This window comes from Chelonia mydas, chromosome 11, assembly GCF_015237465.2.
Source record: "Chelonia mydas isolate rCheMyd1 chromosome 11, rCheMyd1.pri.v2, whole genome shotgun sequence".
In the NCBI taxonomy this organism is placed as follows: domain Eukaryota; kingdom Metazoa; phylum Chordata; order Testudines; family Cheloniidae; genus Chelonia; species Chelonia mydas.
The window spans coordinates 44,376,846-44,403,595 of NC_051251.2; the positions used below are offsets into that span (position 1 = coordinate 44,376,846).

Genomic DNA, 26,750 nt, shown 5'->3' on the forward strand with positions numbered 1-26,750 from the left:
GAAACGTCCGGGTCAATGGCAGCAAACGCGACGGCGGGGGGAGCGGGGAGCCAGAGGCGGCCGAGGAGCGGGGCGGGCAGAGCCTGCGGGGAGCTGGACACCGGCCGTCCCCCCCTCCCCGGACTGCCATGTGCATAGGACATGAGGCGCTCTGCCGCGCCTGCTGCCCCTGTGCATAGCCCGCTGCGGGCAGCATCTGCAGGGCCAGCCGGATACTGGGGCTGCGGTTGCTCTCGGCCCCCGAGCGGCGCGGCTCAGCCGTCAATGTCCATAGGCGGCTGCTGAGCGGGAGGGAAGGGGGAGTCTCTGCCCGCGCTGCCGCCCGTTCCCAGGAGGAGGATGCACGGAGCCTGGCCCTGAGCTATGGAGGGAGTCCTGTACAAGTGGACCAATTACCTGACAGGTACGGGCAGGGCGGGGCTGCTCCTGACGCGCAGCATGGCTCTTGCGGGCTGTGCCCGGGAGGCAGCGGGCAGCGCGCCTCTGGCACGGGGGGAGGATGGAGATGCCGGTGCAGGGGGATCTGGGTGAGGGTTACGAAACCAGCTGGCGTGTGGAGCTGTTCGCCGCTGTTTGAATCTAGCCTGCTTGGGAAGAAACGGACAGTTTTAGCCTCTGATGGCTGCTGGGGGGGGGCCTACGGGAGGGCGGATTGCTGGACTCCGTTCAGGAGCCTGTTGCTCCTGGACTCGGGGAATCCCGCTGTGGTGCAGCAATGGGCGAGTGAGTGGAAGACGTTACCCTCCAGAGCTGCTGATCTGCACCTTTCACAAGAACTAAATTCACCCGCGCCCACGCTTTCAACTCTTTCCTGGAGATTACTCGAGATTTGGGAGGTGTTGGGGTCTTTTTAAAATACAGTAGTTACTAAATCGCATGCTATTTTAATTGAAGATATGTTGCATTCTTACTCAGTATTTTGGAATGTACTTATATGGTCCCCCTTGCTGAATATAGTCCCCTGGTCATTGTGTGCTAGTTGTCACTCTGTGTCTAAACTACAGAGGATATGGTTCTGTTACAGCTCTTAGCTTGAAAGCCTGGCTCTTAAACTGTAGAGGCTCAAGTTTAAAGCTCTGGAGGCCCCTGGTTCAGTCAGTGGAGGATTTGTATTGAATTTGGGCAATGGGCCTGTGTCCACACTAGTGCCTCGTAATCTGCTCTCTCTATGTTATGTGAAATAAAAGAGCATTGCAAGCTTTTGAGGACCACAAGTATGTGAACAAAATGGCACGTGCTTTGTCAGTGCTGTGAACTTCTGGCAATCCACACATCTTACAATTAAACTTTTTTGCACTTTTCACCTTCTCCGAGTCCAGGTAACCCTGTTCTGGGTGTGTTGGAAGATAAAGGTGTTGCTGGAAAACTTTCTTTTGGTCTTCTTGCTCTGATCCAGAAATAACGCACAACCAATCAGGGCATGAAATGAGAGCAGAGTTTTCAGAACATTGGATCCATAGTGTAGTTTCTCACAAATGGCATGAATCATAGAATCATAGAATATCAGGGTTGGAAGGGACCTCAGGAGGTCATCTAGTCCAACCTCCTGCTCAAAGCAGGACCAATCCCCAACTAAATCATCCCCGCCAGGGCTTTGTCAAGCCTGACCTTAAAAACTTCTAAGGAAGGAGATTCCACCACCTCCCTAGGTAATGCATTCCAGTGTTTCACCACTCTCCTAATGAAAAAGTTTTTCCTAATATCCAACCTAAACCTCCCCCACTGCAACTTGAGACCATTACTCCTTGTTCTGTCATCTGCTACCACTGAGAACAGTCTATATCCATTCTCTTTGGAACCCCCTTTCAGGTAGTTGAAAGCAGCTATCAAATCCCCCCTCATTCTTCTCTTCCGCAGACTAAACATTCCCAGTTTCCTCAGTCTCTCCTCATAAGTCATGTGTTTCCTTGTCCCCTAATCATTTTTGTTGCCCTCCGCTGGACTCTTTCCAATTTTTCCACATCCTTCTTGTAGTGTGGGGCCCAAAACTGGACACAGTACTCCAGATGAGGCCTCACCAATGTCGAATAGAGGGGAACGATCACGTCCCTCTGTCTGCTGGCAATGCCCCTACTTATACATCCCAAAATGCCATTGGCCTTCTTGGCAACAAGGGCACCCTGTTGACTCATATCCAGCTTCTCATCCACTGTAACCCCTAGGTCCTTTTCTGCAGAACTGCTGCCTAGCCATTTGGTCCCTAGTCTTCCGTCCTAAGTGCAGGACTCTGCACTTCTCATTGTTGAACCTCATCAGATTTCTTTTGGCCCAATCCTCCAATTTGTCTAGGGCCCTCTGTATCCTATCCCTACCCTCCAGCATATCTGCCTCTCCACCCACTTTAATGTGATCTGCAAACTTGCTGAGGGTGCAATCCACACCATCCTCCAGATCATTTATGAAGATATTGAACAAAACCGGCCCGAGGACCGACCCTTGGGGCACTCCACTTGATACCGGCTGCCAACTAGACATGGAGCCATTGATCACTACCCGTTGAGCCCGACAATCTAGCCAACTTTCTATCCACCTTATAGTCCATTCATCTAGCCCATACTTCTTTAACTTGCTGGCAAGAATCCTGTGGGATACGGTGTCAAAAGCTTTGCTAAAGTCAAGGAACAACACGTCCACTGCTTTCCCCTCATCCACAGAGCCAGTTATCTCGTCATAGAAGGCAATTAGATTAGTCAGGCATGACTAGCCCTTGGTGAATCCATGCTGACTGTTCCTGATCACTTTCCTCTCCTCTTAAGTGCTTCAGAATTGATTCCTTGAGGACCTGCTCCATGATTTTTCCAGGGACTGAGGTGAGGCTGACTGGCCTGTAGTTCCCAGGATCCTCCTTCTTCCCTTTTTTAAAGATGGGCACTACATTAGCCTTTTTCCAGTCATCCGGGACTTCCCCCGATCGCCATGAGTTTTCAAAGATAATGGCCAATGGCTCTGCAATCACATCCGCCAACTCCTTTAGCACCCTTGGACGCAGTGCATCCGGCCCCATGGACTTGTGCTCGTCCAGCTTTTCTAAATAGTCCCGAACCACTTCTTTCTCCACAGAGGGCTGGTCACCTCCTCCCCATGCTGTGCTGCCCAGTGCAGTAGTCTGGGAGCTGACCTTGTTTGTGAAGACAGAGGCAAAAAAAGCATTGAGTACGTTAGCTTTTTCCACATCCTCTGTCACTAGGTTGCATCCCTCATTCAGTAAGGGGCCCACACTTTCCTTGACTTTCTTCTTGTTGCTAACATACCTGAAGAAACCCTTCTTGTTACTCTTAACATCTCTAGCTAGCTGTAACTCCAGGTGTGATTTGGCCTTCCTGATTTCACTCCTGCATGCCCGAGCAATATTTTTATACTCTTCCCTGGTCATTTGTCCAATCTTCCACTTCTTGTAAGCTTCTTTTTTGTGTTTAAGATCAGCAAGGATTTCACTGTTAAGCCAAGCTGGTCACCTGCCATATTTACTATTCTTTCTACACATTGGGATGGTTTGTCCCTGTAACCTCAATAAGGATTCTTTAAAATACAGCCAGCTCTCCTGGACTCCTTTCCCCCTCATGTTGTTCTTCCAGGGGATCCTGCCCATCAGTTCCCTGAGAGAGTCAAAGTCTGCTTTTCTGAAGTCCAGGGTCCGTATTCTGCTGCTCTCCTTTCTTCCTTTAGGAACATACTTTGGTTGGTTCCTTTGATGTGCGAGCTTTCATCCAAAGCTGTCTACATGTCATTTAGCTATAGTGAGCCAGTGAAAGAATAAGCACACCAGAGTTCCTGGTTGCATCAACCACACTGATGGCATCACTGTGGACACACAGTAAAATTATTCTTGTGTCAGCTTCTTTTTGATGAGCTCATAGGTGTCAAGTGTTGTTGTTGAGCACCATACTTCAGCCTTATTATGAAACCTAACAGCCAGAATAATAATTTTATCATGTGGTGTTTGTGTCAGTTGCTCAGATAAAAATACTGCAAGGATCGTCTTATTTTCTGAAAGCGCAGTGAGATTAATCCAGTAACTTGGAAGAGGCACATCTGCCTTCTGCATTCTTCAGGTGGGTCTTGTATCTCTTGAACATTTTTTGCCTTGTACCCCCTTAACAGATTCCTTATAGCAGTGGTTCTCAACCTTTCCAAACTACCATACCCCTTTCAGGAATCTGATTTGTCTTGAATGCCCCAAGTTTCTCCTCAATTAAAAACTATTTGTTTACAAAATGAGACATAAAAAAACAAAAGTGTCACAGCACACTATTACTGAAAAATTGCTTATTTTCTTATTTTTACAATATAATTATAAAATCAATTGAAATATTAATATTGTACTTACATTTCAGTGTATAGTATATAGATCAGTATAAACAAGTCATTGTCTATATGAAATTGTAGTTTGTACTGACTTTGCTAGTGCTTTTTATGTAGCCTATTGTAAAACTAGGCAAATGTCTAGATGAGTTGATGTACCCCCCGAAAGACCTCTGTGTACCCCCATGTGTCTGCGTACCACTGGTTGAGACCACTGCCTTATAGTACTTATCGACACAATGTCTATTCTGTGGAAGACCTAAGTACTGTTTTTACAAATGTATCTGCAAGGCCTCCAAATGTTTTGGCTTCACATGGTTTTCCTATGGTTTGTACCAGAGCTTGTGCATCTGGCACGAGACTGCTTCTCCCAACAAGAGTAACTGTTGGGCAGTGGACATGAGCTGTCAGTATATCACCCAGTGTTGCTTTTGTCCCTGTTCTTAGACTGCCATTTGTCTATGCTAGTGCCAAAGGGACGGTCGTTAACTCATGTTTAAAAATCTATTGCAAATTCACAGTCCTGCTAACTTCATAAGCTGTGACTAGTCGCTGAAGAATATTTCTGTCTGCCTTCATGGTTGAGGCCTTTTCTTTTGTTTTTTTCGTCATCTCATATAGCTTGGAAAAAGTAGGGAGCATTATTTTTTGGCAGTGGATCCTGAATGTGTACGCATCGAGGCTCCCCCTCTTGTGTCATAAGCCACTTCTCCACAAAACTGTCCAGTTGCACTTGTCCTAGGATCTTTGCATTCAACAGTGCATCTTGTATGCCTTCAGTAGCCAGATCTTTTGTTGCAATATTTTTGCAATGAAGTGAGTGTTCCCCCCAGGAGAAAATCTTTAACCTTTGAATTGTTTGTAAGAGTACATCCTCATCTTCACTGTCACATTGCTTCCCGGCCTTTCTTGACTCATAGTGAATAAATTGGTCTCCACGCCAACATGGAACATGGCTCTAGTGTTCATTGTGATACGGGCTTTCAAATTGTAAGACAAGGCCCATCTGCCAAGGTCTGAGCAAGTCTTGGTGAAGCCTACAGTTCCACCTTCTTTCTTTCCTATGCCATTGAACCACTCTTGGCTCTGATTAGGGTCCGTGTGGTTGAGTTTCTGACATGATCACTTGACAGCTATGTTCCCTCACAGAAACTCCTTGAACACGCAGTTATCTCCAGTTCTTAGGTTTCACAGAACTGGACTGTCTTATATTATGGATGCTGGTATCTTTATTGGGATCACTACAGCTTGCCACTCATGATACATCAGTTGCAGATGCTCTTGTTTTCTGTGATTTCTGGATTTGGGTTTGCGACATGACTGATGCTGTCTATCCTGACTGAAAGGTGAAATCAGTTCTGTCAGTAGCCTCTCTGTATATGACATCTTGCAGTTTCTTTCTAATGGCTGTTGGCTCCCTTATTCTATGCAATCCTTGTTCACCTGCCTCACACGTTTCTTTACTTAACTGTTGGCAAATAATATAGAGACTGTAGAAAACTGTAGACTATAGAATTTTTTGAAAACTTACTACCAGTTCCATGGTTTGCCCACGACTGTAATCAAACCACCACCTCAGCTAACTACTGTTGCTCTTTCTATTTGTAAAAAATACCATCATGTCTATGTTAATTCTAGTCTAACTATAAAGCATTATGCACTATTAAACAAATACAAAGCATGCAAGAAAATGATTTCACATATTACAAGAAAAATACATTCTGTATTATGATTAACATATTTCTAATATAAGATCTGTGGATGACTAAATGCTATAAAAGGTTGATTATTCAAGTGCAGTAGGAGTTAAAATAATGATTGTGTCTTCTCATTTCTGTTCTTAATAGACTGAAAAGGAATTATGCCTCACTTTAATTTTGTTGACAAGTTCATGCACACATTTCTGGTGAATTTTTGCTGCCTTATTTATTTGCAAGTTTGAGGGTCTAAACATCGGAATTCAACTTGGTAACAACCATTTTTGAAATCAGCAGGTTCAAATTATGTTAGAAAAAGTTGTTATCAACTTTAAACAAAAAAATGCATCTAGATCCCCTATGGAGGATTGATTCAGAGATTTCTGTCTAGTCTGTAATGTTGCCGAACCATTGCAAACTATTTTTCAGTCTACTGGGTATTATTATCCAACCCTCCTTTTTAAACGAAACCAAAAACAAATACAGCTTGTTTTTCTAGTTTAAATATTGTATGTGCATCCAGGAATATATAAGGCGCAATCTGTCCCATATTTTTTCACACACAGGGTACACTCTATATCACCCAGTTTACTATAAGAGAAAACATTTTCTTGTTTTGCTTGTTACTATCATAAATTTATAGTCATATTCAGCCCTGGTTTACTTATTTGCATTGCCAGTGACATCAAGGATCAAATATGGCAAGAATAATCATCTGTTACAAGATCCCTTCTTATCAACACGAGTCCATGCAGCAGATCATGGCTTCGTCTGCACTTCACATAGTTAAGAGATAAATACAATTTTAGTCTCAAAAGCAGTTGCAGAAAATGTGTTATGGGGATAAACTAGAAAGAGATTTTTTTTTAACTGCATATTTCAATGTATATTAAACTGCAAACTGTTGAATTGCAACTGATCTAGATAACCACGATTGTCATTATTTATGTGTGTGTGTGTGCGCGCGCGCGTGCGCATGTATTATTTTTTTTGTTTGACAGAGGTAATTACTTAGTTCTTTTTGGATATTCTTACAGATTAAAAGGACCGATCAAACATTCACTACAGTCAAATGCTGTTATATAATATGAAGAGACCATAGGACATACTCTTATCTGCTGCCTTTTCTCCTGCTTTAAACATTTGAAGTTCAGGGTGATGGGTTTCGTTTGTGAGTCATAAAATCATGATCTCTAGTCTCTCTTCCAATGCACCCTCTTTATCTTACTTTACATAGAAGGAGTAGTGTGACCGAATACACCCCTGCATTCGCACATACTCATTATTGTAATAATCTTTGTACCAAATATGCCTTGTGAAGTATCATCTGAAAACTAATAATCATTGAATAATAATGTCATGGTGAAATGTATGTAGTAACGTTTTATGTAAAGTTATGAGTTCCCCTTGTATGGTTGTGATGGCACGTGTTCAAACCCACATAGCCCTGTCTAGGCAGAAGCTGTTAAACATATCTATCCTAAACAAAGACATTTTATTTTTACCTCAATTTACATATATGTAGTAAACAGGGTCCTTGGGACAGGAAGAGGGGGTAAACTCATTTCTCAAAGACAAAGGACAAGCTGACACCTCTAACGAAGTATCATTAACAGAGCCGTCCCTTGAGTACAGCAAATCGGTGCCACCGCCCTGGGCCCCGCGCTCTGGGGGTCCTGCAGGCAGGGAGGTGAGGCGGGCGGGTGAGTGGGGTGAGGAGGCAAACAGGGAGGCGAGCAGCAGGTGGGCGGGAGAGGGTGTGGAGGAGTCCTCCTACCGGAACCACCCCCTCCCCGCTGGCGGGCCCTGCCGATCAGCACCTCTGCCTCCGTCCCAGCGCCTACCACGGATCAGATGTTTCGTGGTGTTAGGAGGCACTGGGGGGGCAAGGAGGGTGCAGCATGCTTGGGGAAGGGGATGGAACTGGGTGGGGGCGGGTAGAAGCAGGGTGGGTTGGGGCCTGGAGGGGCTGGTGGGGAAGCACCCCTCAGCAGCTAGGGGCTGAGTTTCTAGTGTCCTGGGCCCCACACCCCCCTAGGGCTGGCCCTGGTCATCAAAGTTGGTTGGCAATCACTGGTCAAATGGCCCCTCTTTGGCAGCGAAGGGGAGCAGGAACAGATTGTTTTTCATTTTAGCAAGCAACAACATGGAATCTCTTTCACCATGAGATCCCCTGCCTCCGTTCTCACAGCTGGAAGGAACTTTATCTAGAGGTAACCCTCAGGAAAATGCTTTTTGAAGGGTGAATGGACTGTAAAAATGAGGGGCAAAACGATCCGAGGTTATCTCCATCTCTCTATCCCTCTTTCTTTCACCTAAAAAGACAAAGAAACCAACCCTTTGACTTTGGGGGAGTCCCTGACCTGAGAATTTTGGCAGCAATGTTTCTGGGAACCTGGGGTAAGGATTTAACTTGAACCAAGTCGAGCTTGTTAAGTTCAGTTACTAGAAAGTGTTTTATCTCTTTTTCTCTTGTAACCATTTCTGACTTTAATACCTTATCCATGTACTCACTTAATTTAACTATAAAGAGATAGATTTTAACTTGTTTTTTTTTCTAATCCAAACTAATCCAATGTTATGTTTAAATTGAGCTGTTTGGTAATTCCATTTAAAGTAGCAGGCTGTTAGATATTGACCCTTATAGGGGCTAGGGTGACCAGGTGTCTGGTTTTTGACCTGAACACCCGGTTGAAAAGGGACCCTGGTGGCTCCAGTCACCACCACTGACTGGGCTGTTAAAAGTTCTGTTGGCGGTGCTGTGGAGCTAGGCAGGCTAGTCCCTACCTGTCCTGATACCGCACTGCACCCTGGAATTGGCCATCAGGTCCAGCTCCTAGGCGGGAGGGCATGGGGCTCCGTGCGCTGTCCCCGCCTAGAGCACCGGCTCCGCACTCCCATTGGCCGGGGACCGTGGCCAATGGGAGCTACGGGGCAGTGCCTGTGGGCAAGAACAGCACATAGAGCTGCCTGCCACACCTCCGCCTAGAAGCCGTACTTGCTGCTGGCTGCTTCCGGGGCGCAGCGGAGAGTCAGGACAGGCAGGAAGCCTGCATTAGACCCTGCACTGTGCTGCTGACTGGGAGCTGCCGGAGGTAAGCCCGTGGCCCCAACCCCTTGCCCCAGCCCTGAGCACCCCCGCAAACCCAGAGACTCCTTCTGCACCCCAAACTCCTCAATCCTGGCCCCACTTCTGAGCCCGCACCCCCAGCCAGAGCCTGCACCCGAACCCCCAGCCCGGAGCCCCCTCCCACATACTGAACTCCTCATTTCTGACCTCACTAGAGGGGACCGAACCAGGCCCCAAATGGTCCCTGAACAGTCCCACTATGAAGCAGACATCAAGATGGGGTAACTTTATCTTTATGCCTCCCCACTATCATTCCTGTGCTAAGCACCGAAATGGAATAACACAGATCTGGGACCATCGTTTCTTCATGCTATCTCTTGCTGTTATCTATGAGGATACGGAAAGAATGGTTTGGGGGCTAAAAGGAATTGACCTGAACAAAGACTCATAATGACTTCAATGGGAGCAGGATCGGTAGAGCCCTGCAAATCCATGGGTATCCGCTTTATATCCACGGACCATTTCTGCGGATAGCAGCGTGGGTGCAGATACAAATTTTGTATCCACGCAGGGCTCTGAGGGTAAGAGCCGGGCGGGCAGCTATGAGGAACTGCAGCACAGACCCTCCACCTGCCCATGGTGCGAGGGGTGTGTGTTTGAGAGCTGGCCCTGGCCCTGCTCCCCAGGCTCCCCACCCGGCTGAGGGCAGGTGGAGGGTCCGGGTGGGGGTGCCTCGGAGCCTCAGCCCTGCCACGGTAAATAGAGCCCTGCAAATCCGCAGACAATTTTTGCGGATCAGATGCGGATACATATTTTTGTATCTGTGCAGGGCTCTAAGGATCAGACCCCCTGGCTGAAGCTTGTCACAATCCAGTATATGATTCAGCTTCCTCCCTTCAAAGCCACTGCTATTGGATTGCTTCAGTTTGCTCTGTGGAATAATGCAGCCATCCAGGCTATGCACTGCGCTGTCCTTTAGGTCAGTAGGTTCATGCACCACAGGCAGTGCCATTCTAATTCATAGATTACCAGAAAGTGGCTATTTAGTAGACTGGTAAGATGATGCTAGCACTGTGAGACCGAGTGCATCACCTTTTCCTACTACCTGGTTCCCCAGTCCCAGTCCTCTGTTGAACTGGTGTTCTTGTTGTGCTACACTGACTTATTATTTTGTTTTCAGTTATTTACAAAATATCTGCTGTTTTTGACATAGTTTGAAATGGGCCAGTGTAGTAGGGTGAGTTATGCTAATTAGCACTAATGACTGGGGTATCTATTATGAAGTACAGAGTTTTATGAGTTGGCAAGTTAGCCTATAAAAAGAGCTTTAATAAAATCAAGTATGCTGTATCTGCATATAATTTATTTATTTGATAACTCTAATTTAGCCCGAAATATTAGGATAATACCTCATAATGTACTAGTGCATATAAGTACTGTAATGTATTTTGCAGAAGTAGTGAAGTTAGAGACCTAGTCTACATGTAAAAGTTTTGCAAGCATACCTATGTTGGTTAGTAGCCTGAAAAAAGTAACCCCCTAACCAAGGTCATTGTGCTGGCAAAAGCCTTAGTGTAAATGCAGTTATACCAGCAAAAAAGTCCCTCTGCCAGTGTGTCTTTTTCATTCATGGAACTGGTCTAAGCTATGCCAACAAAATAACTCTTTTTTGGGGGGGTGGGGGGGGGGACGCTAATATAAGCTGTGTCTCCACTAGGAAGGCTTGCTAGTATAGCTATGCTGGCAAACCCTTTCTAGTGTAGATAAGGTCTTAGTGTGTTCTCCATTACAGTGTTCTGATATTAAATCATTTTTGAGCAATGAGGTAGAAACCACCTTTCTTTGTGTTTTGTGCATGAGAGTGTGTGTGTAAGAGAGAGAGAGTGTGCCGGATCTATAGATTAGGAAGTGTGTAGTACTGTAGGGAGCAGAGACTGTAGCCTAATGGTTCATTATTTAGTTGATCTTAATCTTATTGAGGACCACTTGAAAGATGATGGTCCTCAAGAGGTCTGCGATTTACAAGACTTCAAAATAGGATACTTTTGGCAGCTAAATTTTAAAAAATCATTATTCTGTAAACTGGGAGATAATGTAAATGGGAATATTATTGCTAATGAAATATTGCCAAAAGAGTTAGTGTAAAATGCCTTTATAACAGTTTGTGTATACAGATTTCGCTTCAGGTTGGGGGGCTGTCTGTAGGCAAGGACTGGCCTTTCTCTCTTCAGGTTGGGGGGCTGTCTGTAGGCAAGGACTGGCCTTTCTCCCAATATTGGGATACAATTATTATAAAATTGGATACTATTAATTTGGGCTTGAAAAGAGACTGGGAGTGGCTAAGTCATTATGCAAGGTAGCCTGTCTCCCCTTGTTTTTTTCCTGCAAAACCCCCCCCAAGACGTTCTGGTTAAACTTGGATTATTGCTGTGCACATTGTAAGATGAGCTGTTGCCAGCAGGAGAATGAGTTTGTGTGTGTGGTTTTTGGAAAAAAAAAAAAGGGGGGGGGGTGTGGGGGGGGTGAGAAAACCTGGATTAGTGCTGGAGGTGACCCACCTTGATTATCATGCGCATTATAAAGAGGGGTTTCAAAGGGGGATGGGCTGTTGCCAGCAGGAGAGTGAGTTTGTATGTGTGTGGGGGGGGGGGGGGGCGGGAAGGGTGAGAAAACCTGGATTTGTGCTGGAAATGGCTCTACTTGAGGATCACTTTAGATAAGCTGTTGCCAGCGGGGGAGTGAGGTGGGAGGAAGTTTTGTTTCATGGTCTCTGTGTGTATATAATGTCTTCTGCAGTTTCCACGATATGCTATGCATCCGATGAAGTGAGCTGTAGCTCACGAAAGCTCATGCTCAAATAAACTGGTTAGTCTCTAAGGTGCCACAAGTACTCCTTTTTTTTTTGTGTATACAGCACATCTGATCTTCAAAACAAAGATGCTTCTTTACTTCCTGTGAACATCTCAGTATTATTTGCATCTGTTTAAATCCTGTTTCTCTTAATGGTTTAACAGACAAACAACTTTACTTTTGCGTGAACTTGCATTTGCAGTTAAACAGTAGTATAACACTTTTCTCTCATATTTATGGTCTTCCTAGGTTGGCAGCCTCGCTGGTTTGTTTTAGACAATGGAATATTGTCCTACTATGATTCACAGGATGATGTTTGCAAAGGCAGTAAAGGAAGTATAAAGATGGCAGTATGTGAAATTAAAGGTAAGATTTAAATAAGTGTTTATAAGAGGAAATTTAATTGGCAAGGGGATGAATAAGATGACCTAATACCACTTTTGCATCACTAATTTCTATGATGCTTAAAAAAAGGTAAGGGGAAAAATTACACATCTAGACGTGTTTAGTCAGACATGCTTGCTACATCAACCACAATTACTGTAGGTTTCAGAGTAACAGCCGTGTTAGTCTGTATTCGTAAAAAGAAAAGGAGTACTTGTGGCACCTTAGAGACTAACCAGTTTATTTGAGCATGAGCTTTCGTGAGCTACAGCTCACTTCATCGGATGCATAGCATATCGTGGAAACTGCAGAAGACATTATATACACACAGAGACCATGAAACAAAACTTCCTCCCACCCCACTCTCCTGCTGGTAACAGCTTATCTAAAGTGATCATCAAGTAGAGCCATTTCCAGCACAAATCCAGGTGTGTGTGTGGGGGGGGGGGGGAAGGGTGAGAAAACCTGGATTTGTGCTGGAAATGGCTCTACTTGAGGATCACTTTAGATAAGCTGTTACCAGCAGGAGAGTGGGGTGGGAGGAAGTTTTGTTTCATGGTCTCTGTGTGTATATAATGTCTTCTGCAGTTTCCACGATATGCTATGCATCCGATGAAGTGAGCTGTAGCTCACGAAAGCTCATGCTCAAATAAACTGGTTAGTCTCTAAGGTGCCACAAGTACTCCTTTTCTTTTCACAATTACTGTAGTTACTGAACATGAACTCTGAAGCAAAATAATAATGAAAAAGGTTATGACATTTACTGCTCCTTTATGAGGTTTAAAAACAGCCATATGAACCCTTGGGCATTAAACCCTTGGGTATTTCTGTTTATGTCTTGCCTTCATTTATGATATTTGAAATGTATCTGAAGCTGTTACCATAGCTACAGCTCTTCTCCCTCCCAAACTGAGAGGGAAGGAATGCTGAATGTTAGGAATTGTTTGCTGGGAGAGTCACAGCAGTGATCTGGTGGGTGCCACGTTTAGGCTGAAAAGGGTAGTTTATCTTCCATTACTTTCTGCCTTTGGCCTTTTTTTCTGATGCACCTTTGTGGAGGTATTTGTGGTGTGGGTACCTGATCACTAGAAAATGGACCGAGTCCATCTACTTCTCTTACGTAGGCTAGCAAGCAGTTATTGGATGGCAACAACTTTTGGTTACTACTCCCAGTGCCTAGATTGAAACCAGTGACCTAGAAGTGAAAGTTTTATGTCTCATTACTAATCTCTTGAAACATTCAGTCCCCTTTCTTGTCGTCTTGTTCATTTTCTATAATATGGAGGAACAGTAATAGATAGATGCAAGTAATTTGGGATTAATTCCATCTCTCATGTACCCAGGGCTGTCCAGTGCTAGGCCTGGGAGTACTGTGGTTGAGAAATATGCCTGGTACTCTGTGACACCCGGGCCTGATTAAAGATGTAGTATTAAATACAATGGCTCTAAGTGGAATACTGCTCCGTTCTCGTGCTTGAGAGGATGGTGACTTTGAAACAGAACCCAGAAGGTTGCATCAGAAAGGAAAGTGAGATTGATTTTAGCCTAGTCCTTCACAGATATTTGCCCACATCACAAAAATCTTCAGGTTGGCATGATTGAATCAGGACTAGACTAACAGCGGTGTTTCAGGTGAAGAATGTTTTGGCAGTGTTTTGATGGAATTTTGCACAGTATCTGTCCACACTGTGTCTGGCTCTAGCCATTACTTAGTCAATTATGTTCATGAATGTCAAATTCATACAGTGTTTAAAATTGTTTTGAATAGCTTCCGTTTCTTACCAAATACAATTTGTAATATGTAAATAACTTGAAACAATATGGTCTGAATTTGATAAGTAGTATCCTTACTGGTTTAGTTATCTTTTGCAAAATTAGTCTTTTTTCCCTCTTTATCATTAGTTCATCCAACAGACAACACAAGAATGGAGTTAATAATCCCAGGGGAACAGCATTTCTATATGAAAGCAGTTAATGCAGCTGAGAGGCAGAGATGGCTGGTAGCACTGGGTAGTTCTAAAGCCTGTTTGACAGACACCAGAACAAAAAAAGAAAAAGGTATTTATACCATTAAAGTATATGAAATCTAATAACATTGTTTTTGATTAAGATCGTTCTTAATTTGTCCCATTCTAGTGGTTGAATTTAGTATTATTTATGTAAGATGTAAATCTAATTTACATATTGATCAATCTTAATTATGGATGTAATCCCTGCTGTGTGCATGTAATAACTTCTGGTTTATATTTAAATTGGAATTTCCAAGGGGAACAGGAAAAGAACTGATCAGCCTTCGCTAAAGTTAGCAGAAAGGAAGAATTATTGTTACTGTATTTCTCCGAGTAGTTCAATTCCCTTTACGTGTGTGTGTGTGTGTGTGTGTGTGTGTGTGTGTATAAATATGAGCTCATTTTAATTAAATATAGTACTTTGATTGAAAGGTATCACTAAGCATGGTGAAATGGATGAGCTTAAAAATCTCCTAGCTGGCATTGCTCCTCAGAATTATGAATTTTGCCAGTCTAATTAGGCCAGTGAGTGTCTCTGCAATACTCTGGCAGCTTCTAACTGGAAGATGTTTGACTGGGCTATGCAAAGATATATCTGAGCAAGGAAAAAATATTTAAAATATTGCAAATGTATGGCATCAGGTAGGTCAAATCACTTTTTTTTATTGTTCATATGCAACTTGCTTATGACTTCACTTTACTACTCCTGAGTTTTATTACACTACTGGTTGTCAGAGTTTCTCCCTGTTTTGGGTTTCTGTGTTATGTTCAGATTTGTCTTGTTCCAGATATTGGCCCTACCAGAACTACAGAAATGTTGGTATTTAAAAACTAAGGGTCAGATACACAGCTGGTGTAAGTCAGCATTAACTCCATTGACTTCAAGAAACTATGTCAGTTTGCACCAGGTGAGGATCTGCCCCTTTATCGACAATTATCTGACTTGCAGACGCTTTGGCTGGGATTTTGAACTGAAGTCTCTGGGCTACCTCCTTTAGGCCCCTTTGAAAAGCCAGGCCATAAACTTGGGCAATAGCACGTGCTTACATACATTGTAGTAATGGTATTCCAAATCTCAAACCTGCCCAAGACAATGGTGAACCATCTATGTATGAATCATATTCTTATCTCATGAAAAATATAGAAATCAGTCAGATGCTTCTCTGCCCTGTGCTGCAGTTCTGTGAGTATTCAGCACTTGCCCATGTGACAGCCTGAAAGGACAACCAAAGTTGTGGGGCAGTCACCGAGCCTCCTCTAGGAATGACACAAAGTTTTCCTTATGTCCTGTGTCTAAGCTTAAAAAACACTGGACCAAATCAGACTCACTGCAAGAGCACAGGGAAATTACACAAGTTTCAGCCTTCATTGTCCTGCCTTCCACTTCTAAAAGCAAAGGGTGTGATTCAGCCCAGTCTGGTCTGCCCAGCGAATGTGATCAGAACAGCTCTGTTCTTAATGGCTATACGCCTTTAATTTTGCGTCATTTAGGTTGTGTCTGTGCTACAGAATTTTTTGAATATATTTCATTCAGCTGGACCAGCACAAGTGGGAGCCCTAGTTTAGACAAGGCTCTGGTGGTTTCCAGCATTTTTACCACTGTTAGTTACAACTTCTGAGCAGCAGATTTAACTGTCATGGTGAAAAACATAAAACCAGAAGCCACTGGAGGCTTGTATACACTAAACCGCCCATCAGCAATACCAAGAATTCAGCTCCAGTGAGAACGTTATCCTGTAATTCTGTAGTGCAGAAAAGGCCTGTAAAGACAGAACAGGCACATCTTTAAATAGGCAGTCAGGGAGAACTGTTACAGCATTTATTAACACTGTTTACAATGCTAGGTTATACAGAATAGGAAATATGAAATTAACACAAAACCTGCAGCAAACACGAAGGGGAAAAAAGTATTTTGTTCCTGCTGCTGGAGAGCTCTTAGTTACATAAAAGGCTAAAACTTAAACAATCTAAAAGTGCCACCCTCAAAATGCTGGTTGTAGCTGTTATGGAGTCATTTAGTTGCTGTTGTTCTGATTTCTCTCCATAATCCCCATTTCTTCCTCCCTAGTTTTTCTTGGTAAAGACTGGTAATCCTCTGTAGCCAGTCTGACAGATTTATAATTTGCAAGGTTCCCTGAGTGAGCAACTACTCTCCTCAGGTGCTTGTGGATATAGAGAAGCAGATCTTCTTCACCTGTTGAGGCCACAGACTTTGTCCATTGTGTTTTCCCTGGGATGGCACGGTAAATAAGAAAATATTTAACCTCTTGTTTGTTGGTTATATACCTTTCTCCATGGCCCCTTCCAAATTTATGTGTACTTTGTGAAGCTATTCCCAACTCATTTAAGAATCCCTTCCTAGTCTTGAAAGGAATTTCAATCTGTGTAGAGCCCTTATATGAAAAAAAATAAAATTTGTTCGTAAAAATTGTGTAGATAAGTCTTATGCCGTGATTGGTGGGGTTTTTTATTATTTTTTTTCTTGTAGAAATTAGTGAAACCAATGAATCTCTCAAAACCAAAATGTCCGAACTTCGCCTCTACTGTGATCTCTTAATGCAGCAAGTTCACACAATACAAGAATTTGTTCACCATGATCAGACAAGCTCATCTCCCAGCATTGAGGTATCAGATTTCTAAAATTATACTGGAGAACCTGATTATTTAAATCATCTTAAGTTATTGTTGTCACCTTATGCACCTTATCAGCAACTTAATGTTGGAAAATATTTACATCAGGTCAGTTTAATAGATGTTTAAAACTTGTCTATATTCAGATACACTGGGTTCAGGAGTAGGGTAATACAGTCCACAATAAAAAATATTATGTAGATACAATGCAGGATGACATCAGAGTCATTTTAACAAGGAAATATGTTGGTGAGTCATTCAGTTAAAAGACAGAAGCAAACCTGGCTGGGTTGGTTGCACGTGAATTCTCCTTGTCTAAGAACTCTACAATAGACAATAATTGAAACATCCTGTTTCTTTATGCTTTGCTAGAACCTCCCTTATCTTTGCAAACTAGAATCCCAGGTCTTGAAAACTGCTGCATGTGCCCACTGTATTTGGGCATTCATAGGAAATCTGTTTGCTCTTCTAATCCTACTTCATGACCAAATTCAGCCCTGGAATAGGTGGGCCACTTCACTGATGAGTGTAGGATTGTGCCCAGTTACAGCAGGGTTGAATTTGACTCAGAGACTCCTTTCATTAGGAAAGATAATAGATCTAATGGATGGGCCCCACTCTAATTAACTTATTTCACTAAATAGAAAATAAACTGATGACTCCAGTAGAAGTGATGGTTGCTCAGTCCTTCTGAAAGTTCAGCCCCTTGTATTTAGGAAGCAGGAAAAACATTTCAGTGTTTTGCTGTATTACCCCAACCTCCCAAAATAGTCTTCTGCTATTATATGTGTGTGTTCATTTTTCAATAAGGTTGATTCTAGCTACCATTAAAAAGAATAGTCACCAAACTTGTATTTTTTGAGAGTTTTTGGCCAGTTAACGGGGAAATCAGTTGATTCTAAAGTAACATTTTCTGTCTTTTTACATTCTTGCTGATGTTTGTGCTATCATTCGTTTTCAGAACATGAACGAAGCCTCCTCCTTGCTGAGTGCCACATGTAACACATTTATTACAACACTTGAAGAATGTGTGAAGATAGCTAATGCCAAGTTTAAGCCAGAGATGTTTCAACTGCCTCATCCTGATCCCTTAGTTTCTCCTGTGTCACCTTCACCTATTCAAATGGTCTGGATGTTTTATAAGTGTAACATTTTAAAGTGTTATTCTGTTGATTGGAAGGGTAGAAGAATATATGCTACGTAGTCACGTGTAATCCTGACTCAGCTGAAGTCAACAGTTTTAGCCTTAAATGTAAATCACTACTGACATATTCCCTAGTCTGTTTGCTTGCCAGCCTTCACATAAATTGTTCATCGTAGGAGTAATTCTCCTGTGGATGATGACAGTGCTAATCGTACCCAAGTACTGGATTAATGCTCAGTGCTTTTCAGCATTCATACGAAAATTAAATTATCCTGTTACCTATACTGCAGGGTTATTTTTTTAAAACGTTAAATACAGTAACTCCTCACTTAAAGTCGTCCGGTTAGCATTGTTTCGTTGGTATGTTGCTGATCAATTAGAAAACATGCTCATTTAAAGTTGTGCAATGCTCCCTTATAATGTTGTTTGGCAGCCGCCTGCTTTGTCCACTGCTTGCAGAAAGAGCAGCCCGTTGGAGCTAGCTGATGGGGGCTTGGAACCAGGGTGAACTGGAAGTCCCTCTATCAGCTCCCCACACCCCTAAGTTCCCTGTGCAGCAGCCTCCCAGCGGGGAGTTCAGCTGTCCCTCCCCTCACTGCCATGTGCTGCTCCTGCCCTCTGCCTTGGAGCTGCTCCCAGGAGCCTCCTGCTTGCTGTATAAGGGGGCGGGGGAAGAAGGGGGCTAATGTCAGGGTGTCCTCCTACCCCCTGCTCCTGCCCCCCTCTTATCCCATCTCCATAGAGCAGGGGGGAGACAGGACAGGGCTCAGGATGGCGGGAGCTTGCTGGCAACAGGGGCTGTCTCAACTTGCTGATCTACTTAAAAAGGCAGTGTACTTAGAGTGGGGGTCAACGTACTTAAAGGGGCAGTGTGCATCTTTCTCTCTTTCTCACACACACACACACACACACACACACACACACGAGTCTCTGTCTGCCATGCTGTCTCCCCTCCCTCCATTTGTGCTGCCTTGTGAGGCTACATTAACAACAACGTGTTAACCCTTGAGGGCTCAGCTATTCTAGTTCATCATTTAGCAGTAAGGCATTCCCTGGGAAATATCCCACCCTCTTCCACCCTCTGACTTCACCACCTCAACCAAGCATCACAGTCATCATTGCTGTGTATAATATAGTCTTTTGTCTGGTGAAAAAAAATTTCCTGGAACCTATGTACATTAATTCTTATGGGGAAATTGGGTTCGCTTAACATCGTTTCGCTTAAAGTCCCATTTTTCAGGAACATAACTACAACATTAAGTGAGGAGTTACTGTATTCATTGTTCTCTTTTAATACTGTAACCTGGCTGCTTATCAAAACAGAGAACTTCTTTGTGGCTTAACTCTCAGCAAGTGCATTTCAGATTCCCAGTGTTAATATGTCTCTTTTTAAACAATGTCCTGGTTGATCAAATATGCCTTTAGCTGACAAGTTTGTTTTTGTTAAATAATGTATAAGATTAAAATACTTTATGGAATTCTTAATTTTTTATTTATTTTCCTGTTGATCGTTGGGAAAAGTGAGGCTCTGTCAAACTTTATTTCATATATGTGGATTCTCAGATCTACTCTGTTCTAGGTCCCCCCTCCCCCCCGTCTTTCCCTTTCATTTATTTGTATCTGATAATCTCCTACCTTTCCTCCCATCCACTCAAACGACTCTTATTGATCAATCTTTGGGTCAAATGATTCTCTTGGGCACATTTAGAGAGTTCCCATTGAAATCAGAGGGCACCCTGTGTGCATACCAAATGGCAAAATTTAGCTCTTGGATTAATCCTTTTGTATAATGTAGACTTGAACCTGACATTAGTTAAAAATGCTTTGAGGTTTCTGTGGATTCTACCAATGATCCAGTAGAAATTTTGAGTAATTTTTGAGGCTAGAGCGAATGGGATGTATAGATCCCAGGTAATATTTTTGGGTAGTAAACTAGTTCTCTGCCAGTAATGCAGGAATTTTTAAAGCACTAATAAAAATCTATCCTCTTTCAAATAGCTAAATAAGATTCCTTAATTGTGGTTGACTTTTGTTTTAAATAATAATTTTAAAAAATCACCTTCTCTCTCTGAGAAGTGTAAATAGAGTATATGGCTGTGTATAAGAATTTTATAAGTCCTGATAAAGAGATTACAACTTGTTTCTTTCATTTTCTAGATGAAACGCTCCATTAGCCATCCTGGTACATATAGTTCAGAGAGGTAAGAATACAGATTGCTGTTAAGTAGGCTAATTCACTTTCTGAAAGCACCTCACTGGACCAATTTAGCAAGCCCCTCAGTAGGGAAATATCAGCTGAAGTCACTATGCAGAGGATTTGCGTGGTTGGCAAATGCTTTAAAATTTAGGAAGTGACAATCTAATATCAATAATTTTGCAAATCCAAAATTAAGACACAGATGTTGCAACTTACATACAAGTCAAAGTTATACTAGTTAAGTTTAAGTTTCCATTTTTATTCTGAGTAATATTCCAAATTTGATATATTTTTAGTTTAGTTTTAAAAAGAAATATAAAAATATCATCAAGGAGAGACTTCAACATTGGCAAAATAAATAAGTAAAGCCAACTGTTGTTATAGATTTTTTAAAATCATTATAATAAAAATATGTACATAATCTTTCTATGGTTTTTGGTAGAATTGTATAATTTAAAATGACCATTATAACTTATCCAAGTTGTTTAATCAAGTCTTATGGCAAATAATGGAAGTATTATCTAAGGCCTTCATCCTGCAAATGCTTATGCATGTGAGTACCTTTATGCGAATAAGTAGTTTCAGTGGGACAACTGTACTTGCATAAAATTATTCATACACATTAGAGTTTGCAGGATCGGGGCCTGAAACACTAAGATTTTTGATGATTCATTCTTGTACAATTTGAATTTGTTTCTTTTTGCAAGAATTATATTCTTACCACATTTTTCAGATTTCAAAATCTGTGCAGGCTAACCGTGTTCTGTTCACATGGAGTTCCTTTCAGTTTACTCCTCAGTATTGCTCTTTACTATCTTTAAGAGCACTATAAATACCAAAAGATATATCTTAAATTAAAAGCTAATAGACTGGCTAGATGTTTTGTTATAAGTTTTTAAAACTAATAAATCCTATTTAATTTCAGTAGTCACGCCACAAAAGAACCAATTTCTTCACTCCACCGGTTATCCCAACGACGCAGAAGAACATACTCCGATACAGAATCCTATAATGATAATCCTCTTGAAGATACAGAGAGTAAGTTGGGAGAGAGACAGAGTGTGTGCTTCTGTTGAATTTGTTACCATACTTAGCATAATTATTGTTTCATGCAATGGCTTTGATTACATACAAAGATTGTAATTTTAAGTATTCTCTTTGCATTGGTGTTAGCAGTACAACAAAGTTGCTTGTAGGATTCCTATGTAATGAATTAAAAGTGCTGATGTATTCACTATGGCCCTGACTTTGCCACCCTTTACTCACCTCGACTGGTATATTAGATCTGGTGTAGTCCCACTGAAATCCGGGGTACCATTTGTAAAGTAAGGTACTACTCGAGGTGAGTAAATCAGACAGAACTGGGCTCTACATAGGGATTACATGAACAACAAACATTTGAACTACACATTTTCATATATAAACTAACATTTGAAAACCTGTGCAAATGTTGAACAGTTCTTTCCAATCTGACCATTATAGTGAGTCAGATTCTTGTTTCAGGTACACCAGGGCAGTCCCATCGAGTGGAGCTAATTTCCACTGCATGGAGTTACACTGGTAGAACTGAGAGGAGAATGTGATAACCCAGTGTATTAATAAAGAACAGTTTATACCAGTGGCCTACCTACCCCATATATACAGAGCAACACTCTTCTGAAACAACCCAGCATGGTCAGGTTTCAGAGTAGCAGCCGTGTTAGTCTGTATTTGCAAAAAGAAAAGGAGGACTTGTGGCACCTTAGAGACTAACAAATTTATTTGAGCATAAGCTTTTGTGAGCTACAGCTCACTTCATCGGATGCATTCAGTGGAAAATACAGTGGGGAGATTTATGTACATAGAGAACATGAAACAATGGGTGTTACCATACACACTATAACGAGAGTGATCACTTAAGATGAGCTATTACCAGCAGGAAAGCGGGGGAAAAAAAACCTTTTGTAGTGATAATCAAGGTGGGCCATTTCCAGCAGTTGACAAGAACATCTGAGGATGGTCAATACATCAAAACAACAATCTAGGACTATTATATTCTATTTCAATGATCCCATGATAAATAGATCCCGTTGCGTAAATATGCTGAGGTAAGGTCTCTTTATGGTATTCCCATGAAACTCCCAATTGTTTTTACTCATTTCTGACTTTATCAGGAAGGCTGTGACTTGCTTTCTTCTTGATTAACTCTGGTTTGGCTTGGATCCTTTCAAGAGTGACCCAGTTCTGGGCCAGCCTTTCCTCTCTTGGAGTGTAACTTACCCCTTGTGCAGAAGGTCAACACAAGGCCTATGCACTGCTCATGTCCCACTTAACTCCTAAGTGGTGTTACACCTTGTGTTGTCTTTTTGAACAAAGGTGAATTCCACCCTTTGTGACCATGGTCTGGTTCCTCTTCCCATGGATGACCCAGTCTGTCTTCTCTCATGACAGCAGTGGTCAGATCAGTCATGTTATTTTGGGTAATCCCAGTCTCTTCTTGTTCCTTGTAGAACTGCTCCAATTTCTAGCTTTTTCACTAATGTAGTTTTTGTCTTTTGCCATGTTAGACAGAAGAGTCCCTTTTCTGTCTTCCACTTTAAGGGCTCCAACTGCCTAGAGTTGATTCAGTTCCTTCTTTTCCCCAGTAGGTGGCACCGAAAATAACAAACTTTCAGTAGGGGATTCTGTATCCCATCCATTTTATTAATGAACTGTTTACACACTTTCAAGACCAGTTCTTGTTTGAAAAATGACTGGAAAAGGGCACTGTGGAGTTCCATGTTTATTCCGGCTCACTGATTCTGTATCTGATTTGCAAAGTTTAAAAGATAAAATGTACTTTCTTACTGCCAACAGCTGGGTAAGATTTAAACTACCATGAAGGATGGGGCTGGGGAAGACCAAGCAAAGAGTGCTCCTGACGTTTTTCCAAACAGTGCATCTATATATAGAAATAAAAAGACCTGTTAGCACCCCACTTTTCCGTGATAGACCACCTCTGACACCTCTCCAGGTGCTACATAAATGCCAAAGTGGAACAGATGTTTCATTTGAAGTGGAGAACTTTCCAGAGGCTCTGTGATGTCTTCCAGTAACCTAAATATGCGTTAGTTATCTGGCATAACCTTGTTAAGGAGAGTGACATTTGAATAGTGTACTACTGTTACTCTGTATTCTGACTGACATGGAGAACAGCACTCTTTGTGCTCATCAGCTGCTTGAATATCTGATGGAAAAAGTGTCACTTTTCAAATGCAGAAACTAGTCTCTGACTGATTTGCCAAGTGTTTAAATCTATTATTAATGAGCCATCTACTGATCAGCTAGACAAACATCCATTATGGTATAATGTGCAGTAAACTGGGTTCTTTTAACAAAGCAAACACCTTTATTAATGTCTGAAGTGTCCCAATGGAGTTTTTCAGTGAAAGGATTATTGCTGCACTAATTCTTAACACACGCTCTTTGTTGGCTCCTTTGACTGAATTTCCCTGTGGACCCCAAAAATTCTTCTCTTACAATATTTGTGTATTGCATAGTATGATTATCTGTAGTTCTCGGTAGCTTTTAACATTACTCATCCATTACCCCAGGCGTTGATGTAGACTAGAATAATTCAATGCAGTCCATAGAGAGCATGTAATATTACGTCCCATAGTTTAAAAAAATGTTGTCTATGTGAAATATTAGCAAGCAGAATGATTAATAGATTGAATTGGAGCACAGTTTAAATATGAATCAATATCTCAATAGGACATGCCCACTGTTCCAGAAGTGCTCTCAATGGACACTTGGCACCATCTACCATTCCTGAAGAAAACAGATCGGTTTCAAAGAAAAGATCTGAACTGGAAGAGACTCTTCCATCCTCTTCTTCCTGAAGAAACTGCAGTATTCAACTTCCTATAAGTAGTGCTATGCAAAAGCTGCTGTAATTATATTATTGTTATAGGGAGTAGTTATTTCCCTTTTAGAAGGATTTTTCTGCACTTTATAGAATAATGTAAAAACTAACTTTGAATTGTATTTTATCTTTATATAGTTTATTTGCAAGAGTATTTTCCTAATGACTTCACAGTTTGAATGTGCATTTTTTTGGAACAAATGATAGCTTAACAGATAGGCATCTGCATTTGTAAAAGTGTAGCTCTTTTCTAAAAAGTGTGATGGTTTGATAGTTTAATAAACCTGCAGGTTTTAAATCTTGAAGGTTTCAGATTTAGGGTGGCGGGTGGGGGGGAATGTCACTTGTGCCATGGACCAATTGGTCATTTGTACAAAGTTAGGACCTGGTCTTGCAGTCCTTGTGCACTCACTGTTCTCCTTGAATGGGAATTTTGCTTGTGTAAGAAGTAAGGGATTGAATCCCTAATGGGTTAATATAGCAGCTTGATGGTAATTTTAATATTGCCTTCCTTTAAAAGTACAAGGATATACATAATCTGGTCCTTATTTTTAGCCAATGGAAAGTAGAAATATCTAGTGTATTTTTCTAAACAAATGTATAAAAATTAACTTATCTGCATATGAAGCATTTGTACCAAACATTGGGTATTTAACAATGTTTATTTATTTTTTTTGCACAAAAAAAATTTCTACTTACTTTCATTACTAAAGGTCTAAAGGCTTCAACATGTACACAAATTGTTGCTGAGGTGTGTAGCATCACTGAATAGCTAATGCAGCACTGTAAATTTACTCTGCTCATTTCAACTGAGACATATTTTTAACAAAGTATTATTTTAGTGTTTGCTTCTAAAATAGACTGTTAAGCTATTGTTGTAAGGTATGAATATTTGTATCTCTACATACTTTATTTATGACGTATTTATACAAAAGGGGACTTCTGTTTATTATGGCTCCTATATATCATTTCACTATGGCATAAATGTAGAGCTAGAATCTGATCTCAATTACACTTGTGTAAACGTGCATTAGCTGTAAATTAGATCAGAATCTGCCCCTCTAATGACTGAATTAATAATATAGTATAGCAATGCCTGCCATTACTTCTCTCTCATATAAGGTTGTTAGTGTTTGCATTGTAAACTCTTGGTTTTTGTGTTCACTTTGAGATAAACTTGGTCTATAAGTCTTAGCCATAGAGTACTTTTTAAAAAAAAAAAGTCGCTGTTTTTAATTTACACAGTTCGTTAATAAATATACTGGTTTTTGCATTCAATCATGCATCAAATTTTGTCTTATAATTGAACCTCCTTTTAATTTGACATTTATTGCCTAACTAGTCTGGTACATGTTAATAACATCTTGAACTTGTGTAGGCACAAGAAGGTGAATTAACAATCAAATGGAAGCTCTCCTTTTAAATTTCCTTGATTTTTGTTTGTTTAAATTTTCACAAATATGACGAGTAATTACATACCTAGGTCCTCAATCCTGCAAATGCTTAGGCACAACCCACTGAATTATACATGTGGGTAGTTTAAAGTTATGTGTGGGTATAAGGGTTTGCAGGATTAGAGCCTTAATTTGTGCTCAAATTACCAATTGAATGTAACTAGTCATTTCCACACACAAATTAGGCACATAAATGATAGTGCATTTTTCTGAAAATTTGGGCTTTAATGTATGTTGTTATACCGCCACACTCTTGTCAATTGTAAAAATAAGTATTAAAAAATATGAATGAAGTTACTCAGTAATTCGCGTATTGTTGCCACAATCTATCATGTTGATGGGAGCTAGTATATTTAACCTCAAATGCAGAGTTTTTCTAAACATACATGCAAATCCACTGTTTTTTTAATCCTTAATATTTGAGCATTTTTCTTCTATTTCATTGGGTTTTTTAATTGTACTCAAAATTGTCCACGTTATAGGTCTAAAAATGAAATCTGAAGCCCAAATGGTCTTTGAGTTAAGATTGCAATAGAGAAAAAACCCTCTAATAGTACACTACTTCTATAGCTCTCATTTCTTTAATTTTGAATGAATGCCAAAAATTAAAGTAGAATTTGTTGTAATTTATGTTGCCCTGAATCTGAGACCATGCACTTTCAAATGAAGTTTGTGGCAGTTGTATGAGTCCTTATTTAAGAAAATATCCATAGGTGTTTCAATATTTTGGTTGTTATCTTCTCCCATTAATACTCTGGTGTTGGTTAGTGTGTTTTGTTTCCAGGAGTGGATGTCAAATCAGGGTAATCATGTTTTTGGGATTTTTTTTTTTTAAAAACGCCTATTCTGAAACCTCATTGAATTATTAGCCTAGCTTTCATTTTACCAATACATGTGCACATATTAAGCACATAACCTGTTAGTTTCTGACCATCATGTAGTGCATAAAAACAATTATTTGGACTCCATCATTGTACAAGCGGTGCAGCAAACGTAGGCTGACCTACAAGACCTGAAAAGTCAATTGACTCCACTGGGACTTCTGCCACAGATGAGAGGGCACTTTAATTGTAGAACTGCATAGCTCCTAAATGACTGGACAGGTACCTTATTTAATCACACTGGTACT

The 26,750-nt window shown here is 41.3% G+C and overlaps 1 protein-coding gene across 7 annotated transcripts; it reads left to right on the forward strand.

Moving 5' to 3' along the window:
* The first annotated feature begins 5 nt into the window (after positions 1-5).
* PLEKHA3 (pleckstrin homology domain containing A3) lies at positions 6-25,445 on the forward strand. 7 transcript variants are annotated; one of them, XM_037912228.2, is made up of 9 exons: positions 29-403; positions 12,169-12,285; positions 14,206-14,361; positions 16,472-16,555; positions 16,801-16,937; positions 17,905-18,069; positions 20,245-20,288; positions 21,210-21,322; positions 24,017-25,445. In XM_037912228.2, exons 1-9 carry the CDS (start codon positions 364-366, stop codon positions 24,142-24,144), a joined length of 984 nt encoding a protein of 327 aa, XP_037768156.1. In that variant the 5' UTR covers positions 29-363; the 3' UTR covers positions 24,145-25,445. The 7 variants fall into 7 exon arrangements, with proteins under 7 accessions (XP_043381112.1, XP_037768156.1, XP_043381113.1 ...); XM_037912222.2 differs by lacking the exon at positions 29-403 and adding an exon at positions 8,201-8,399; XM_037912223.2 differs by lacking the exon at positions 29-403 and adding an exon at positions 8,229-8,399 and having other exon boundaries at positions 21,213-21,322.
* The last annotated feature ends 1,305 nt before the right edge of the window (positions 25,446-26,750 follow it).